The sequence below is a fragment of the Pogoniulus pusillus genome, chromosome 15 (genome assembly GCF_015220805.1).
Source record: "Pogoniulus pusillus isolate bPogPus1 chromosome 15, bPogPus1.pri, whole genome shotgun sequence".
NCBI lineage: Eukaryota > Metazoa > Chordata > Aves > Piciformes > Lybiidae > Pogoniulus > Pogoniulus pusillus.
In genome coordinates this window covers 14,185,667-14,206,676 of record NC_087278.1, presented here as the reverse complement: position 1 = coordinate 14,206,676, position 21,010 = coordinate 14,185,667, and the positions used below count along the sequence as shown (strand labels likewise).

Genomic DNA, 21,010 nt, shown 5'->3' with positions numbered 1-21,010 from the left:
AAGAGAAAATAATTTCTGGCATGCACCCACAGCAGCACTCTTCCTCTGCCAACTGCATCTTTTGTCATGCTTTTAGTACTACAATTAATAATAACAACAACTGGTAAACATTGTTTTTAAAGAACTACAAATTTGTAAGAACATAAAAACTGTTAGTAAAACGGGAAATGAAAAACATTTCAAGATACAGAACATCTACAGATCCTTAATTTTCCCTTTCCAAAGAAAATTCCTCTGTATGCCTTTATCCAGCAATAGTAAGGGTATCTATGTTATAGTATTTCTGGAGTCAGTGAACAGTAAGTCCTCAAGCATATTGCCACAGTCCCAATAACAAATTTTGAATTTTATTACATCTTTATTATATGACCAAAAGAATTGTACTTTTTTTCCTCCAATCTTAATCAAGCAATGCTCTTCTCAGAAAATTAAGGCCACCAATTCATTGCTACTGTCAGAAGCATGAAATTTTCAGAATGGTTTACAGATCAACCTACAGCTCAGAAATATGAGATACAAAGGGCTCCAGAACTAATCCACATGGGTCTCCAAGTCCTTAATGGTAGTTGCCAATATGCTGTTAAGGTCATTTCATAGTTGGGGACTGTTTGATCTGTTTGCTGTTTTATCTCTTGCCACTAGTAAGCCCATGCATCAGATTTCATAACGCACATGATAAGAAGGGGCTTGCACTACATATTCTCTCTAATAGCTAGTGTAGTTTACAAATTGCAGGGCATCAAAACAATTCACTAGAAACATAGCATAATCCAAAAAAATGCTGTTTACTGTATAAAGTAGCATGAGCTAAAAGCAGAGCTGTGCTTTGATTCTCAAAGTGCATGTTTTCAGCAGATTGACCATAAATACAGCTAATGCTTACAAACATTCATTAGACAATATATTTATTTTTTGTTCTGTCATGCAATGTAAGACAAATAAACACAGCTACCAGATTTTCAGTTTCATAAGATCTGTAAATGCAATTCATAAATTAAGGAAAATCAAATACTGGCATGTTCTAAACCAGCAAAAAATTATTTTCTAACACCCTTAAGTGATTTTTTTTTTCATTAAACCTGACCCATTCTGGTCATTTTAAAACACCACTTGTCCCACAGTTAGCACCCCTTCCCTTAGCAAGACCAGCTGTCTCACTTGTGACATTTTAAAGCTGTTGATGCTTTGACTCATATGCTATTTGAGATCTTTCAATCTGACTTATGAGGCTTGCCATTAGAAAAATCTGATAAATCCCATCCCTTCCAGGGAATCATCTGAACCTATGAGTGGAAAGGATGGCTTTGGTAGCTAAATGGCTGAGGTATAGTTACGGACTGCAGCTAGCAACCTCCAAAAATATCAGTACCAAAATGCTACAGATTGCAAAGCTGCCATCACTGGGTATGTGCTTTATTTAGCAATACAACAGTGTCAAACAGCCCCTTAGAACCTCTCATTTTAAATATACATAAAACACACCAAAAATATTACCATTCTAGAGCTCCAAAAGCATTCAAGAACATTCAGTTTCTGTTTGTTTTCCAAAGTCAGCAAAATAGATAACAGTATCACAGATTCCTAAATGTATTTATTACAAACACTTCCTTACTCTAACACACTATATATGTTCCAGGTATCTAAGAGTCTGTGCACAAACAAGAAATAGTGGAAAAATGTGCTTCACTGCTCAGCATCGGCATTAAGATAACTTCTACAGTGAACAGATTACTGTAGAGTGTTTATAATCACATCAGATTTCAGTGAAGTTACCTGGTGACATGACTAGATTTTAATAAATTGTGAGTATAAGCATTTCAGTCACATATATTTTGTTGCTGGTATGTTCAAAATGGAATTCTCTCTGGCACATTTTTCAGTGTCTCACAGGTATTATCATCCTATGCAAGCAACTGCCTATTCCCTTGAAATATCTTCTAGAGATCATCTTCATCCTGGCAAAACAGGACAGCAGACACAAAAGTATTGTGGAAGCAGAGCTGAAAAATCAGAGATGGTAGATGCATAGAATCACTGTGACCAGGTGAGCCTCAGCCTTCTAACACAAGAAGGCTGAAAACACATTGTGTGGGCACACACAGAGACCACTACCTGTGCGCATTTGTGTTATGCACTGGAGAATGAGACAAGTTGTTCCTCATGTGTAGGTGCACAGCCTTCAAAAATAAATTGGGGCATAGCAGCACACAACTACACAACCAGTACAACACCACCATCTAGTGGCTTACTAATGCACAATTAAGAACTCAAAAAGTAGCCAAACGTCTTTTTCCACCACACCTATCGTAACACAACTTAAAACGATAGATCCAATCCATAGGCACACCACTGCTTACTCTCCATACTGAAACAGACTTCCAAATCATTCGTTACGGTGCATTTAGAGTAGACTGCAAGACACATAACTTAACTTGGAAATGCTTTCATTATACACTAAATATTCACAATTTGACCCCCTCTTGTTCTTCCAGAAGAGGAGGCTCAGGGGTGACCTCATTGCTGTCTACAACTACCTGAAGGGAGGTTGTAGACAGGTGGGGGTTGGTCTCTTCTGCCAGGCAACCAGCAGAACAAGGGGACAGAGTCTCAAGTTGTGCCAGGGGAAGTATAGGCTGGATGTTAGGAGAAGTTCTGCCCAGAGAGAGTGATTGGCATTGGAATGGGCTGCCCAGGGAGGTAGTGGAGTCACCATCCCTGGAGGTGTTCAGGAAAAGCCTGGATGAGGACTTAGTGCTATGGTCTAGTTGACTGGATAGTGCTGGGTGCTAAGTTGGATTGATTTATCCTGGAGGTCTCTTCCAACCTGGTTGATTCTATGATTCTATCTCAGCAACTTTTCTCAGAGATTTTTAGACTTTTAGAAAAAGGAACACCTGGTCCAGATTCCAAATAATTTTGGATTCAGGAATTATTTCAATGAAACAATCTGAAGCAATCCAATTAAAGCAGCACAACATTCAACACACACTAACAGCTACACGCTTTTCTTTTAATAGCAGCGTTATTGAAATTATCAATTATTACTCCTTTGCTTCTACATCGCACTAAGAAGCAACCATGTAGAGCATGCAGAAACCTATTAAGCATCAGGAGGTGGCTATCAGACATGCATCTAGCCTAAATTCAGGTGCAACCTTCCTCCTCTCCACTGTGAATCTCACACCACTTCACCAGCTTTAGATTCCAGAAGGGATCAGTAGCAGATAAATTGCTGCAGATCTCCGCTACTGTACAACTCAACAACCTGTCTTCTATTTAACTGTAGCATTAATCTGGCGTCTCTCTTTGGTAAGGAGAAAACCACACTTCGTTTTGTCTACCATAACTGTCTACCTATAATATCCACTAAATGAAGAACTGATTCTAAGCTAGGATCTTAGCAAAGACTTCTACAAAAACAACTGCATCCACACTTTGTATATAAATGTTTTTATCCTTGCAAATAAAACAGTTCTTACATTTATATACATATATTTCACTGCAGGTATAACATAAATTGCTGCTATCAATAACAGAGAACTGGTCAGGGAAGAATCCAGCACTACGACCACACAGGGTATAGCAATCTCAATTTAACTTCTAAAGGGTCCACCACCAGGAAAATAGACAACAATTACCACTGGACAGAGAAACTGCAGAATACTGTAAATACCTGAGAATAAAATGTCAGTACATAGATATATCTAATCAAATTCCAGAAAAAGAGCTCCTAGGCACAGATAGTGAGCAGATCACAATTGTAATCTTTACACAAAGGTAAGAACACACCAAGGAAAATACAACCAGCACAAACAGAAAGATTTGTGATTAACTGGGTAACATATGACAGATGACAAGAAAAAAACACAGCCAAGGCAGGGCATGGGAAAATCAAACAGAACTGAAAGAATTCATCCATCATATTTTCTGTAGGACTTATTTTTCTAAGAGAGCCTACTGGAATGGAAAAGATATATAGAATCATAATTGTTTCCAAAAGTGATCATCTAATGAAATTTTAAAACTATTTTTTTAAAGATTACTGCAATGAAAAAGCCCTTAAGATTCAAGCAGAAGTGCCCCACAAGTCTTAGAACCAAAGGGTAATTAAAAAAATCCCAGCAGACGGCTCAAAAGTAATTAGGAGAAATCTAGGTATTTTCTTCTTTTAAAGTATTCATGACAGATGGAAGATCTCTATTTTAGCACAGGAGATACAGGCTAGTCTAAGAATAAGGTCTGTGCTTGACCTATTTACAGCACAATTCCTGAAGGAAACTATGAATTTCACAGTGCAGAAAGCAAAAATCTACATAGGAGTATTAATGACACAAATCATCCACCCTGACTTCAGTAGTAGATAATGCAATTGGAGAAACAACCACAACTAATACATACCAGGCGATAGCTAAGGAAAAAAGGAAAACCAAAACCACCTAAAACTGCAACAGGTACTCTTATGCCAAAGGAAGTACTATAATAAAGTAACTGATTAAAAGCAACAGTATTTTGGGGAAAAAACATCAGGAAGCATGAAGCATTCTCTTATGGACTAAGGGACAGAGAGTGAAATTCCAAGTGTTATTTGAGGAGGGAACATTCTTCAGAATTATGTTTCTATGAGAGGCTTTTATCTATGATGTTAAATCAGAGAACAAATATTGCCCAGGATATTTCTCCAATTTATTCCCAGAGGTGGAAGCAGACAGATTTCTTCTCCACCAAATAATCTTCGAACTGACAGAGGCAGAATTATTTCAGACACCAATCTGTTAATGAGAATGTTACAAAAGATCTGCTCCTAGAAAATAAACTAAGTCAAGAAATCATCAGCTAATTGATTTTAAATTTAAACAGGGAAAAAAAAACAGGAACAAACTTCTTAAGTGTTGATGGGCAAGTTTAACAAATTAAAAGAGCTGGTAGTTAAGTTACAGATGTTCTGAGCCCTTCAGCTCCATTAACTCAAATGTGGTAAAATTACCAGGAATCTGCAACCTAAAGTGCGGTGAGGAAGCAGAAATGTAAATACAAATGGATGAACCTGCACTCAAAGGGTTGCTCAAAGCCAGGAAGATTTAACTAAGAAAGTTCCTTGTGCAAATTTGAAGTGAAGAACCTTGCGTCTCAGACAGCAAAAGTGACATACCATCTCCTGCTGGAAAATAAACCCATTTCTCTACAATAACCATACCATTTCATTAAAGTTATTAAGAAAGCTTCATAGCATATAAAATAAGCAGGGACTGGCAGATTTACCATACGAGTATCTACAGCTATTTAACCAATAAGGCAGAAAAGAATGGATGCCTTGGCCACACTAGAGTACATTTGCCATCACTCAAACTAGCCACCAATTCACAAAAGCAAGGAACAATTTTTATGAACAGCACTAACACATAGTAGAGGAAGGATATAAAACAGGTTACACAAAATGTGGCAGCACTGTTTGTAATGAGCATAATCCAGTACACAGGAAGCCTCTGACATTCTGCCAACCTTGGACTAGCTACCTACTATGCATTTTTAATCATGTAAATTCTGCTGATGCCACATACAAAATGCTGTACAAAATTCCAGTCAGTTGTTGAAGGGAGCCAAATCCACAACCAATGTGGCAGGGAAGGGCTGTCAGAAGGATAAAAGGAACAGAGAGACAATGCTGTGGGTTGAGCACTGCCTGATTAACTTAGTAAAACAAAGGCTAGGAAGAGCCACAGCCACTCTATGAATACACTAGAGATGTAAACAAAACGCAAAAGTGAAGATCTGTTTAAGCTTAAATAGCTGTTTAAAAGCTCTATTACACTGTTGAAAAGCCCGTTGGAAGAGAGGTGCAATATGTTTACTTCAAAGGTTTCTACCATCAGCAAGACTCTAATCCTGCTAACACAAGCTGAAACAAGAAAGAAGATATTCAGCTTGCACTGAAGTTGGAGTGTGACCAGCATACAAAAGCAATTACCCAATACTTTTTCTGCAATAGAAAAATGCATGGTTTGTTCACATAGCCTGCTAAAAAAGTAAAGGAAGTCATGCTCACTCAAGCACCAAAAACCAGTGGTAACATGGATTGGCACATCCTATAGGTGACCATTGGGCCACAATGGACTGACATTCCTTTATTCCTGCTAACTCATCCTCCTTCACAAGTTTCCCGGTCTTAGTCCCTTTCACACCACCAATCACATTTCATTCCAAAACAGAAGTCAGTGATTTTCACAAGCTTTTTAAACTTTCACCTATCTATTAAAAGTGGATGGAAAAGGTGTCAAAAGGACTGGGGAGAGTGGAAGGCATGAAATGTTAACGGATGGCACAGTCACAAATTTCTGATTTGGCACTGCCTTGCAGGTGGATAAGTGAAAGTGCCAATTTGCTCAAGACTGTAGGAAATACTTTACAGAGAGAAATATAGCATTCAGCTGTGAAGCAATACGATCTTGTATCGCTATGAAAATAATTCTTCTAAATGCAAAAACAGATGAAAAAGCTAAGCTACCTAAAAAAAAAATTATATTAAGCAAGTCAGTGATACAGTATACTTCAGCAAAACAACAGTGTGTAACAAACCACCTGAAGAAACTTGTAAGGCTGATACTTTTAAATCAGTTGCAGACTGCCAAATCTCATGCCTAATAACTTGTAGTGACAGAATACATAATTGGCCTTTTGAAAGCAACTATTTGAGTCACTATTTTCTACTCTTCACAACTCAAGAAAACAGAATTACAACAGTAAGTAAGAAACATCCTTAGTTGCTTAGGTGAGATCTCATTTGAATCATAAAAAATATATATAAAAAAAGAAAACCAGCAAAGTCAACCTTTCCTCCACACCCTTACCAGTTTTACTTTAGAGGCCAGGCTCTCTGGTAGTTTTGTTCGTAGCTGACTTGTTTCTTTGAATGTAGCTGGAAATCCACTAAGAAAGGCTAAGTCTTGCATTAATACTAGACCCGGAACTTCTTTGTCTGTAGTCTAAAAATGACAGAACAAGGTATAAAGATCATTTTATCTATCTGTCACTCCTTCACCCGATAACACATTTAATAGTGTTTATTTTCTCACTTACATTTCAAAACTGAAATAAGTATTATTTTAAAAGCTTTCATTTGCTACCACAAATAAACTGGAAAGATAGCACAGAAACTCTCTCCAGAAATGTACAAAAAGCTTAACATATACAAAAGCTAATCAATGTATTTTAAAAATACATACCAAGTAGCCCCTCCATACTATCTGTTTACTGCTGTCTTTCAACATTCCAGTATGGGCAACATCAGCTAGGAAACATAAAATGCAAATTAAGAACTGAAACCACTTCCTTTATATATTATAGTAACTAAGACACACTTTGCAAATTAAAAATATTTGGATATTCCTGGCATGAAGAGTTGTCTTTGTAAGTGGTAAATCATTTTTAACATTAAAATAAACATGACTGGTTGGGCTAGAGGGTGGTAATTGTGGGTAGACACTACATATTAACCAAAGTAAGCAGCCCATATCTGCTGTAAGATCCTACTTATGTATGTTGAAACAATTACCCATGTGTTCAAGCTATGCAGTCCTTTGAGCAAGACCAGAATTTATTGTACAATATTCAAACCAGACTTCACAGCAATTAAAAGAGGATTTCTAGAACTAATCTTCCCCAGTCTAAACCTCAGTCTTCTGAGATTATCAGTGCAACAGATATTCAGGTATCAAACCTGTTTTGCAATAGTCTTTTAAAACATGCAACTCTAATCACCTATAATCAGTTGTCTGGGAGATAAGCAATCTGTCATTAACATCATCATCTAGAGAAACAGACTGAGGGCAAAAGAGGTTGAATGACTTGCTAAATTCAAACAGAAAATTAGTGTCACTCAGTATTGGAGTAATAGAACCCCACCCTAATTCAGAGAACCTTACTAAAAAGCTTCCTCCAGAAAACTGGCTGGATCTGACAAGTAGGTTCTTACCATCCTTAGGACTATCAAAAACAATTACTGTCACATTGGTAGAAGGATTTTTTGGTTTTGCTACAAAGAACATATTGTTAGCAGCTTGTAAAGCAGGATGAATAGACAGCAGGTCTTTCAGCGTGACATTTGCCGGCAGCGCAGGATCCAGGACAAGCATTGGCACTTTGATGCAGTGTGTCAGCAAACACTCCAGTTGCTTCTCACTACAGCAAAATACCAAAGATATATTTAACACTAATAGAAAACTTAAAAGAAAAATCAGTGTTACATGCAATGAGAGATGCTTCTGCAAAATCTGGTCTTTTTTTAAACATCTATTGGGCAGGGGGAAATTACTAAGAGCATGCTTCTTTTGCTGCAGAACACAACTATCTTTTACACATTATTTCGCTCCCATAGTTTGCCCACAGAGACCTTATATAAAGATCTCTAACTAGGCTATGTGACCAAATGAAGAATGAGACAGATCAGGCCCGGTCCCTTCCTGGCAGCACAACCACAAGAGGCTTGAAGCCTCCTCAGACAATTCTTGCAATGTCATGTATACAAATGGTAGGTGAAAGGAACACTAAAAAAAAAAGTTGTTGCTTTTGAATTATGCATTAAATATACATATGCACTAAAAAATCACTTTCAGAATGGGAACTATGCCTAACCAATGACAAGTATATGCCTTCTGGACTGAAACTGTCACATTTTAAAGGAGCTCATTCATTTCTGTCATAGTAACATCCCTTTATTGAAAATATTTATTATCATGATGTAAACTCCTCTTCAAGTGACATAGAAGGTAAGTATGCACAGGCCATGGAAGGCAAAACAACCTCTCCGGTCACCTAAGTCTGTCTGCTTTCAGATAACACCAAGTAGGACATTGTTTATACACATTTATACCCAAACCTACAAAAACTCACCTCTTCTTCGTTGGTTCCGTTGCATTCTTTCCAAGGATTTCCCTGTTACAAAGTTAAAACAATTACATTCAATAACACTGAGTCAACAGTAAGGAATTTAGTCTAACTTCAGATTGTTCATTGAGTCAGAAGCATATTGTGAAAGCACCAATAACCCAGTTATAAAATTGCAAAGGCCTTGCCAAGGCAAGCACAAGCTGACACATGTAACCCTCACTACTCACCCTTATACAGCAATAGTTCAAAAATTCTTGGCTATGCTGACAGATGTGGCGTCAGGATTGTTGCTAACATGATTTTCAGCTGTTACTAGATTACTTAATAAAACTCATATTGAAATGAAAAACATTAAGAAACCAGAATGATCTATAACTAGGCTGGCTTGGCTGTTTTGCCTAACATGCTGTGCTAATTTGAGCCTAGCTAGAATGTTTTGGTGAGAAGAACTAGATTACAGGCTGTGAAAGGAAAACAATGGTGATGTCTTCTTCACTCATAGGCTTACTGAGAGATACAAGAAGAAGAACCAAAACATAGATGAAGCACTCACTTCTTCTGCTGGGGAGCTCTAAGCTGCATCTCTCTCTCTAACCTCACCCTCTGATTTTCTGATTAATCCACTTTGCTTCCTAACCCCCTGGCCAAACCCCCATTCTTCCTTGGGACTGGGGTAAGGTTGAGAGGGGTAGAGGGAAGGTGAAGTGGTGGTTGGGAGCCCCTCCTGGGGACTCAGGTTTCTGGGAGGGGAACTGTGTTTCTGTATTACCTTTCACCTTGTATATTTCTGTATATGACTGTATATGCTGTAAATACCTGCTTGTATATTCTGCTAAGCTGTAAATAATAAGCTTCATTCAACTTCCAGAGCTGGCTGAGTCTAGTCTGGGTGACTTCTAAAGTGGGGGGGGGGGGGGGGGGGGGGGGGGGAGGAGGGTAACACCCAAACCATCACACATACATATTTGGTTAAGGTCTATCATGCATTTGCCATACGCACATCAAAACTAATGAGGATTAATGCAAAGGTAATGCAGTGCTGATGCATAATAATAATCATAGTAATTTCAGAGAAGGGCACACACCAACAAAAAAGAAAATCACCATCCATCAAACTACTGTCTCCCACTAGACCACAACATATGCCAATTCAGGCATATTAAAAGTTACAGCTTACCAAGTTTTTCTGTGCAATACAAAATATACACTCACTAGCAGAGAGTTATAGCACTGTTGCATGTGTCTTCTCTAGTTATTTTGATGTCATGAAACATTTCTTTTTAGCAATGCTAAATGATTTCAAAGTGCATGAAATAAAAGTCACCTATAAGGGACAAAAACATGTGCTCCTGTAGATCATAAGTGTGGCATGGACATGAGTCTTACTCATAACCTTGATACCAACTTTCCAAATCAGTGTTCTGGAAAAAAGAAAAAAACTGACATCTGGTTTTCCCCTTGTAAAATGGGAATCAGAGCATGAGCAATGACAAAGCTAAAACACTAACATTTGCTGTATGAACTCCTAGGGAAAAATCAGTATAAATATGAAAGCTTTTCAGAGCAGAGACCATGTCTAATATATTTTAAAATTTGTACTAATAATTTGTACTAATAATTTCATTGCTTACATAGCAAAACAAAAATCAGAATTTCACTTGCGATTACATTGTCAGTGGTACTCCAAGTCACATCACACCAAAAATCAGATCAATTTGCCCACTTCTGAATGTCAGATGATCTTGAATTAAACTATTATAACCCTTAAAAACAAGCTTGTTCTTCCATTTAGCACATTTTCATGCCCCAAAAGACTATCTGAACACAAAACCCCTTTTTAAAAACTAAATGAATGGTTACAAGACACAATCCAAGGTATCCGTAGCAGCTTGTGCTTGAAGCCTTAGATCAATGATTTTGCAGAACAATATAGCACAATTTGTAACACCAAAGGCAGCAATACATGTCTTTCCCTCCTCAGAAGGCTGACTCATCTTTATATATGAATAACTTAATTTCCTCCTTTTCAGTTTCAGTGTTTGGGAGACAACAAATCTTAACTGTTTTTAAAAAAGCCTTTAAGAAGCATATGCTTAAGATTTTATTAAGCCTATTATAAAAAGAAATACTGAGGGAAGAGTGAAAAGGAAATAAGGAACAGAAAGAGGATATATATTTGAGAAACAGTTTTAGTATCATTTACAAGCTGAGTTATAGAAATCCATACAAAATGACATACACAAAACACATCTCTGCATGGCATTTTATGAATTCAAGACAGAAGAGCCTTAATTACTATGCTTTGTATCTTAAATAATTTTTATATTAGACAGTACTTCATAGATAAATGTAGAACTGAAACAAGGCTATGAGAATAAGTAAATGAAGAAGTGAGGAAATGTGCTTTGAATTTTCACTTTGAGTAACACAGGAGTAAAACAAAGAGGGATAGTACAGATTAGATTACTGCTGTCAGGTAAAGAGAAAAATACATGAAATATTACCACCTCATTATTTTCTGTTCTTCCTCCATCTGTTCTCTGACCTGTTGCAATTCTTTGATCAGTTCAACATCTGTGCCATTCACCCAGGTGTATACCACATCAATTGGCATAGGTAAACAAAGCCTGCATAATCCAAATGAAAGCTACATGAGATGTAAAATATTAAGTGTTTGTAGCATCCTACAATAGCAATTTCTATCTAACAACAGAAATACCTGGTGTCGGCGCTGCAAACAAGACAAAGCAAAAAGCTTCTCTTTTGCTATATATATAACCCATTAATTATACATAAGCCTTTGACAAAACAACACAGACATGAAACCAAATAGCACATAAAGTGGCTGTAACAGTTCAGTAACTAAATGAAGTCTAAGTTTCACTGACAGGAGTCTATAACCTAACTCCTATGAACCCACTAAAATCATTCTCAAACCAGCACCAGCACCCAGGCACATCTTTAATTCAGCACTCATATTAGACAGAACAGCAGAAAGTATAAAGACTTAAACCATACTCAACTGCACAGAGCCAGCGAGATCTCAGCAGGACCATGCCTCTTAGATGTTAACAACAAGGCATTTAATAAACCAGCGATGAAAAGTAGGGTATGAGTTCTGACCCTAGACACAGCAATGGAAGTCATTCTTGACACAATTCAACACACTGGATGAGTTTCTGGACAGTTGCAGATTTGCTAGCATGCCTAAAGCAGACGAAAAGAGTTTGGATACCTTTTTTTCCATTTGTCTACAATAAGTTCTGAGGCCTACAGGGTTTTTTTTTCAGCAGACATTCCAGGCTGTTGCCATAGGTGAACCTCAGTGCCAGACAGTAGGAGGATGCTCCAAATGTTATTTTCAGAAGTTCCAGTGTCAACTTGTTTAATACCATCCTAAACTGTAGATGGTCCAGCAAACTACAGCACTTCTCTAATGCTAAAATCTACAGGGTCAACACAGTGAGATTTAAGGAGAGACAGTCTGTCTCCATCCACCGCATCCTTCAAAACAAACAGAGCTTATAGGCAACTATATCCTCCACCTTCCACTGCACATGTAGACAACTTCCTTCCAGCTTCATTAAGTACACAACATGAAATTTATCTCAGGCAGCCAACAGCTCCTCCAGAGGCACTGAATGTTTTGCTCAAAATTCACAGAAATCAACACTCCCTACAGAGCGGTTTACACCACCAAAACCAAGTAAGAAAACACACTGCAGAAACCGACTATACCTATGTCAGAACCTTAAGACTTGTGGTTTTGTTTTGGATGAACTTGACCATTTTATGGAAGCACTGTACTTAATTATCGAGAAGTCAAGTATTTTAGTATTGAGAGGAACAAACCACCATTCTTTCATTTCAGTACTGAAGAAACATATAAACATTAAAATAATCATCCTTATGAGTTGTACCACACTGCTTTCATTTGTCATCCTTTCGAAAATGGAGGAGGGGAGGAAGAGATGAGATTATAGAGATGCACAGGATTCACTGACACCATGCAATGCACTTTTACACTGTTATCTCGCACCAGCTAAAGCATGACCAAACTGATCTGATAATTTCCACTGTCCTGTGACTAAACAAACCTCAAGGCAGATTAAGCATCTGCTTTCAGGTTTTTTCTTGGGGGTTGAGGTTTTTTTTTCTTTTCAGTCAAGTGTACCAACACTTGAAGAGTAAAATAGTATCTCCTTAGTAGCTTCTTCCTACCAGTAAACCTACCAGTTCACAGTCCACCAACTTCCTGAGACAATAAACCTCATAACTATTCAGATACAAATGATGAAACAAGAAAAAAACATGGAATAGTTAACACAACTGACCTATATGACTTGGTTTCCAAATCGCTATGACTTCTCCTCCACACCTAGCTTTAAAAAGCTTCTCCTTACTAGCTTTGAGACTTCTCTGTTAAATCATGTCCCTCATGAGATGTCACAGAGAATGTAAGGTAAATGAAAAATAAATTTACAAAGCACTGAAAGTTGGAATTCTAAGCATACAGGAACAGTACTTTTCCTGTCTTAACACAGAAAACATGCCATGTCCTCCCTTTATTGTTAACATTATTGTAGTTCTCATGTTTCATTTGAGACTAGATGAATTAAATGCATTTAAAATGTAGACTGCTAATATGACTAAGAGCTTCCAAATGCCAAATATTTTCCAAGTTGGGATAGTATGCACTAACTCACTATTTTAAAATGACTAAGCATATAACATGTCACAGATTTAGAGTGCACACATTAAGGTCCTCCTCCACAGTATGCTACTTCACCTATGATGTTCAATTTAAATATTTGAAAACTCATCAAACAGTAAAGAGTGCAGTGCTGTTAACTGCAGGTAAACCTCACCGATTCTGAAATGATTTGCCAGCAACATTGTCTCTGTATGAATCAAACATAACATGATACTGGTCTCTACTCCACTCCAAGACAACCTGCAAAAAAAATAGAAAAAAAAATAAAATGCACAAAATTATGTTGCTTTATAAAATTAGACACTTAAATTTTCTCTATTTGAAATCTTTAGTCACAATCAGTTTAATACAAATTGGTCTAACCTTTAATATGTAAATCATCAGACCTTAATCCAGATCAAGTTATTACACTGGCAGTAATCAGACCCAGAACTTAAGAGCACAACTGATTTAAACAAACTTTTTTTTTTCAAACTTAAAAAAAATGCTGAAAATCTTGTGGTTTATGTCTCTCAGGCTTTAAAAAAATCAGCAATGTTTTCCCAAAATTGAGACCTAAACCAAATATACTTCAATACAATCAATAAATCCCTACCCACCCTCACCTGCATAATGTTTCTCATCTTTTCTACTCTCGGATTGAAGTATACACACCTCTGAAATATGAGCTTCGAAAATAAACAGTCAGGCCAAGGCACATCAAATTATGCTAATGGACCAGGCCAGAAATTTAAAACACAATAGCTCTTTTGCAGTTCAGGGGATGTCTTACATTACAACCTGACTAACCTAACAACAAAGTGCTTCTCCAGGCTGCAGCCTCTCTTCCATTCCCTTGCATTTCAGCCATCGTCTTGTAGCTTCATACAAGTTCACCTGACCCTAAGGTGAGCCAAGTCACCAAGTTAAACAAACAGAAAGATGAAACTTCAAAACACAGAGCACTTGACGTTCCCCTATCTGGAAGACAATAAATGATGGGAAGACACTTGAAGGCAGAACTTCATCCAGCTATCAAAGCTGTTTATCTAAAAGATCAACCTGCACCCCACTTAAATACCTTTTGCCAGCCACTTCCATTCCCAGGCACTTTCATAAACCAGTTCTATGGAAAAAAATCAATCACAAGCTAATCCATACATAGCTGCAGCTTTACGTTCCCATTCCAAAATGTACTTGTACACATGCAAACCAAAGTCACGTAGTTGCATTTCCTTAACTAACAAACTATCATGGGAAAAAAACGTTGAGAACTTTTCAACACTAAAAATGCATGTTTAAATACAGCGCAGCATAAGTAATTTGCGATTAAAATAATCTAAGGCATTTAGGTTCTACTTGAAGATGAATTTGCTACGGTAATTCATACAGTGAAAGTCCAACCTTAAAAACTTGCATCTTGTGCAGCTTCAGGTATGAAGGCATGGTGGTATATTTTTGTAACGGAGAGGTAATTAATGCAAGATTATATCTTTCCAAAATTAATATTTATTATTAATGTTCATATTCAGAACTCTCCCCACACTTGGCCACTAATTTTAATAGTAATAGGTTCTTCACAAGGTCATGGAAACATGCAGAGGAATAACTAGATCTAGTAATAACTAGCAAAAATTTAAACATTAATTGAACTGGAAGAGAAGGTTCCTGCCATCAAATACCACTTGCGGTCAATATACTGCTTGCTCACTAGATGGACTCAAGGAGCTCCTTTCTGCATATGGCAGAAGGCTACAGTGAATTACAAGAGGCTTTAAGTATTTACTCACAAAAATATTATTTCCCAACTTGTGGGGCTAGCTACAGCTTCAGACAGTACCCAAAGACTTTCAAGGAATTCTGTTATTGTCTTATCAGTCACTGAGGCTCCTGATTCTTCCCAGGCTTCTGGGGAAAGGAGGCAGACAATCTCTAACCTTGTCCTGGCTTCTCTGGATGTTCTGTGTATCTAGGACTTCTCATCTTGGCAGGAGACTTTCAGGTGTAGGTAGAATGTCTTGCAATGTGCAGTCTTAGCACAATGTCATGCTGGCTATGCAGGCTGATCTCAGGGAGGCATTTAGAGACTGTTCCTGGTATGAGGCAGTGTAGTTTCCAGGCAAATAAACTCAGAGCATCTGAGTTTGTTACTGTGTGGCAGAGCCAGCTTACAGCTTAGCATAGCATAGCATGGCAAGATGCAATAAGGCAGTAAGCAACAGCAGTAGGCAACAGCACACATGAGTACAATGGCAGAGCACAATGCATTACCTGCTCAAGTCTTTTTATCAATACAGACCAAGACTAGTGGGCCTTTGGACATAGAATAACCAAACAGAATGGCAGTTATCCAAGCTTGACCATATTAGGTGAAACCATAGGCTTGCTTTACCCAAATTTGGGAAAAGCATAGGCCTTGCACAAGGCAGGCACAAGCTAAGCATGTGTACCTTGTTTACCACAGAATGTAAACAAGCCTGGGCATGCCAGAGCCCTCAGACTCAGTGGCTCCATGTTCTTTGTCCTCTTTCCCACAGTTGCTTCTCCCCAAAACAGAAGGAAGGAGAGCTGAAAAACATGTCTGGGCAAGACAGGACATGTATAGGCCTACCGCAACAATTTTACCTGGATAACTGTGTGTTTGAAAGGAAAATACAGTAGAATCATAGAATCACAGAATCCTCCAAGAAGAGACCTCCAAGATAATCCAGTCCAACCTAGCACCCAGCACTATCCAATCAACTAGACCATGGCACTAAATGCCTCAGCCAGTCTTTTCTTGAACACCTCCAGGGATGGTGACTCCACCACCTCCCTGGGCAGCCCATTCCAATGGCAAATCACTCCCTCTGGGAACAACTTCCTCCTAATAGCCAGGCTAGATGTCCCCTGGCACAACTTGAGACTGTGTCCCCTTGTTCTGTTGCTGGTTGCCTGGCACAAGAGACCAACCCCTGCTTGACTACAGCCTCCCTTCCGATATCTATTGACAGTAATGAGGTCACCCCTAAGCCTCCTCTCCTCCAGGCTAAACAACCTCAGCTCTCTCAGCCTCTCCTCACAGGGCTGTGTTCCAGGCCTCTCACCAGCTCTGCCACCCTTCTTTGGCCACATTCCAGTAACTCAACATCTCTCTTGAATTGGGGAGCCAGAACTGGACACGGCACTCAAGGTGTGGCCTGATCAGTGCTGAGTACAGGGAAAGAATAACCTCCCTTGTCCTACTGGCCACACTGTTCCTGATGCAGGCCAGGATGCCACTGGCTCTCTTGGCCACCTGAGCACACTGCTGGCTCGTGTTCAGCCCAGTATCTACCAGTACCCCCAGGTCCCTTTCTGTCTGGCTGCTCTCCAGCCACTCTGTCCCCAGCTTGTAGTGCTGCTTAGGGTTGTTGTGGCCAAAGTGTAGGACCCTGCACTTGGCCTTGTTAAATCTCATCCCAATGGATTCTGCCCACCCATCCAGCCTGTCCAGGTCCCTCTGCAGGGCTCTCCTACCTTTCAGTAGATCAACATCTGCTCCTAGCTTGGTGTCATCTGCAAACTTACTGATGCTGTACTCAATCCCCTGGTCCAAACCATCAATAAAGATATTGAACACCACTCTTCCCAGATCTAAAATTTTACTGTTGCTTATTTCTTGTATTACATGAACTATAAAATACACAATTTCTCTAAGATAGCGTTCAAAACCATAAAAACTAATTCCTTCCCTTTTAAGAAGATACATATCTCTTACCCTCATGCCCATTAAGGCAAATTAAATCCTTCTACAGAGTAATGAAGCCCCATCATGTGGCTGATTTATAAACACAAACAATTCCTGCTAAAGCCACAGTCTCTTTGTAACCAAGAAGACATGTGTACAAGTTCGCTCCCTTTGTATAAAGGACACGATATCCCAGGCGAGCATAAAATCTCTATTAAACATCAAGAGTCAGGAGGCATCTTAAAAACACACTACCCCACTTTTTCATCTGCAAATCTTTCTGCTAAATACCCTATTTTTATACAGCACACACTGAAGGACAGAAACATTTGCTACTGCTGATAATGATGAACTGACACACAGACTGATCAAAATTTAAGACAGAAATATTTTGAATAAGAACGTAATTCATTGTATTAATAACACAGCACTCCAGGGAAAAAAAGCATTAACTTTGCTTTTTACTTTTGTGCAACCATAACCAACAGCATCCAAGACTGATGTCATTAAAAAGAGTTAGGAAAAAACTGATGGTCTTCCCATTTGACACATTCTTTTCCTGCAACTTTTTCCTCCTCTTCTATTATTTGTGTTGCAATAAAGCCTGCAGGCCACTTTGCTTTGAATTTACATTCTGGTATTATAAAACCACTAAAAGAACAACATTAAAAAAAATATGCAGAGAGACACACATTCTATTAGGAGACTGTATTAGACAGGTGATAACAGCGGCTCTGGTATGTTCCACTTACCAAAAAACTTACAGAAGGCCATCAAAGAATTTCCAACCAAACCATCCTAAAGCTTCAAGTGCATTGACTTAGACTTGGCTACCCTACGTGTTTTTGCGGAAATGCATCTGAATCATGCATGATGCACTGTTATTTCATACAACTCAAAGTGTTTTCATTTTCTTGAAATGAAGCTCTTTTCCAGTTTGAGGTTGTGAGGATATCATTACCAATCTCAAATTATTTGCCCTAGCCATCACTATTTGTATTAGCATGAATCTAAGTAGGCAGATTTAATTTTGCCTATGAGGACAAAAAAGCTGTCCCTAGGCGTAGGAGAAAAGCAGAACTGCAAATGCTGCTCAGATACCAGGGTCTGATAAGCGTTGGCTCATGCTACTTTTTGTTGCTTGACAGTTCCTCATACATTGCTAAAAACAGTTGAGCTAATAATTACTGGAAAGATTTCTTAATTGTCAAAGCAGTCTTAGATATTTTTATTAGTTGCTGTCCTGTAGACTCTGCACTGAATAAGTGTTTTCCATTTCCACTCTTGTCAGAGGACACATGAAAGTTTTCACTTTTACAAGCCTCATCTCTCGTAAATCTTTGAACTACCACCATTTATCAAAATACACAAGTTTAAATCATAGAAGGGAAAAGCATACTGCATACAAACATCTCTTATCAGGCTCTTACCAGAAAAAAAGAAGAGAGGCTTTCTAGTTTTCTATAGTTCCATATGGCATAATTGTTCCACAAAGGACAGGGTTTTGGTGGTGTTTTGTTCTTTTTTTTTTTTTTAAACCCCACTGCTGGTTACTTTTCTTTTTCTTAATATATAATTTTGAAAATATACTCCTACATGAATGACAGTTCTTTGCTCACTCTTTAAATACTTTACAAGCTTTCCAAATACGGTGTGGAAAGCAGCAAACTAAGATGTGATAGTGAGCAGTGATTTTGACCAAGCTTGACCAAAACTAGCCATAACTTTGCTACTGAAGTGGTTTTAAAACTTTCAAAATTCTAACAAACCCTACTGTCAGGTTTAAGTCCTTGTCCTGAAGAAAGGCAAAACTACACTCAAAAGTTTCACAGCACCAACAGGTATATATACTGATCCAAGTTGATAATCATGTACAAAGAGGTTTCTGGGAGTACCATACAACTACTTTTCTCATAGCTTGGAGGTGTTTCAGGAACTTCTGAACTCTGCGAGACAGCAGACAAATACTTCACGTAAAGAAAGCAAAATAAAAGTTCTGATTGTGCTACAAAGGGTTTCAGATAATATTCTTTATGGCTGTTCATTTTCCTTCCTGTATCTGAAATCGCCCATCAAAACATGAGGGAGAGGGCAAAGAACAAGTTAGGAATCAGGAACTGCCAGTCTGATTGCATTTAACACTGCAATACTTCTACACTGGCAAAAACACTTAAATTCTCTAAATACTTAATATATTCTGAAATGCCACATTGAATCAACATTGGTGGTTTTCCCCCTCTCGAGATTCTTTCACCGATGACTTCAGAAATTGGCAAATGAAGCTTCAAAACCTATCTGTATAAACTTACACCTAGCAAATGTAGATTTTATAGTGCATAATTTACTAAATAGCACGTAAACTGAGTAATAATGCAGCGGGCCACAATGTAATACAGACCCTGCTGAGCTGCAGGCAGTTCGGGAGTCGACATTTAACGACTTCAACTCCAGACAAGAAAAAGATTGCCACTCCCAGATACCACCTAACACCGGCTTCAAAATACTCAAATAAATGAAAAATACAGCAAAAAAAATCACCAAACAAGGGATGTGGAAAAAACTGCACAAGAAAAAAAGAAAAAAAAAAAAAAAAAAAGAAGAAGAAGCTCCTGGAGCAGGCAGATTTTATCACCTCTCCTCTGCCAGGACCTGCCAAGGCTGTTAGAAGCCACCTAACAACCCTCCGGGGGGCACTTAACGCCCGCGTCACACAGGCATGGGCAGCAGAACGGCGATATTCTCCTCACGGGCGCAGTTCGGGCACGACCCGCGCCAAGTGCGCCGAAGGCCGCCTGAAGAAAGGGAGCTGCCACACAGCTGCTCTCCGGGCTATGAGCGAAGCAGCCTTTAGGGCTACGGCAGGCCTACTGCCAGCCCAGCTCGCCACACCGAAAACGCAGCACACGGCGCTTCTCAACCGCGATGGTTAATAGCTTGGAACAAAACGCGAGCATCACTACTGCAAAGCATGCTTACGTGCTAAATACATGCCTGTATATGTGTGTGTGCATATCTATATCTATACACCCAGCATACATTTGCAAGCTGCTCGCTGAAGGAACTCTCTGCTTATAAGACGTGGTAACTACCCGGCTCCCGAAAGGGAATGAAGCCCTGATACAAAACCGCTCGGCACAGGCGGGACTGTTCGAAGGAAGGGAGAGAGGGAACGGCGGGCAGGCAGCCACGCCACGCCGGCGCGGCGCCGTACTGACCTCCCCGAACTGCAGGGCGGAGACGATCATGAGGACGAGGCCTCCGAGGCAGAGACAGGGCCCATACCTGTGCGACAAGCAGGTATAGGTTTGGCGCTGCAGGAGCTTTAGCAGCATGACCCGCCGGCGGCCACCACTACCGCCGCCTCACCCGGCGCGGCCCGGCGCGCGTCACCGCCCTGTCGTGCGCCGGGACCGCCGGGCGGCCAGGGCCCGCCCCTCTCAGCGCCCGCCCTGCTTCCGTCGCCGCTGCGGCGCCACCTGGCGGCAGTGGACGGGCCGCTCTTGCTCTGTGGAGGAGTGCCACCCGCCGTCAGGCTTTGTCGGGCTGGCGGTATGCTCCGGCCATCGCTGACTCCCGCTTCTACGCGGCTTATTCTGTGCCTTCCCAAGGAGTTCAACGCCAGAAGGCAACAAGGGTTTAGACTATATGGTTTCTTTTATTTGTCTCTACTCTTACGGTGTTGACCATGCGACGTGGTGAGGCGTACTTATGGTACGGACATACTG

At 39.4% G+C, this 21,010-nt stretch overlaps 1 protein-coding gene across 5 annotated transcripts in view; it reads right to left on the bottom strand.

Annotated features, from left to right (window-relative positions):
* The window catches only part of GNPTAB (N-acetylglucosamine-1-phosphate transferase subunits alpha and beta), a 42,782-nt gene extending 22,095 nt beyond the window's left edge, over positions 1 to 20,687 (bottom strand). For 2 of the 5 annotated variants that reach the window (XM_064155456.1, XM_064155459.1), the window contains exons 1-7: positions 20,501 to 20,687; positions 13,752 to 13,837; positions 11,388 to 11,510; positions 8,887 to 8,928; positions 7,970 to 8,175; positions 7,221 to 7,285; positions 6,846 to 6,980 (exon numbers count right to left, since the gene is read on the bottom strand). In XM_064155456.1, the coding sequence (XP_064011526.1) occupies positions 6,846 to 6,980; positions 7,221 to 7,285; positions 7,970 to 8,175; positions 8,887 to 8,928; positions 11,388 to 11,510; positions 13,752 to 13,837; positions 20,501 to 20,617 (774 nt within the window). In that variant the 5' untranslated portion in view covers positions 20,618 to 20,687. Of the gene's footprint in view, positions 1 to 6,845; positions 6,981 to 7,220; positions 7,286 to 7,969; positions 8,176 to 8,886; positions 8,929 to 11,387; positions 11,511 to 13,751; positions 13,838 to 14,386; positions 14,483 to 20,500 lie in introns of those variants that run through there. The other 3 variants (XM_064155458.1, XM_064155461.1, XM_064155460.1) reach the window with 3 other exon arrangements.
* Positions 20,688 to 21,010: the final 323 nt, after the last annotated feature.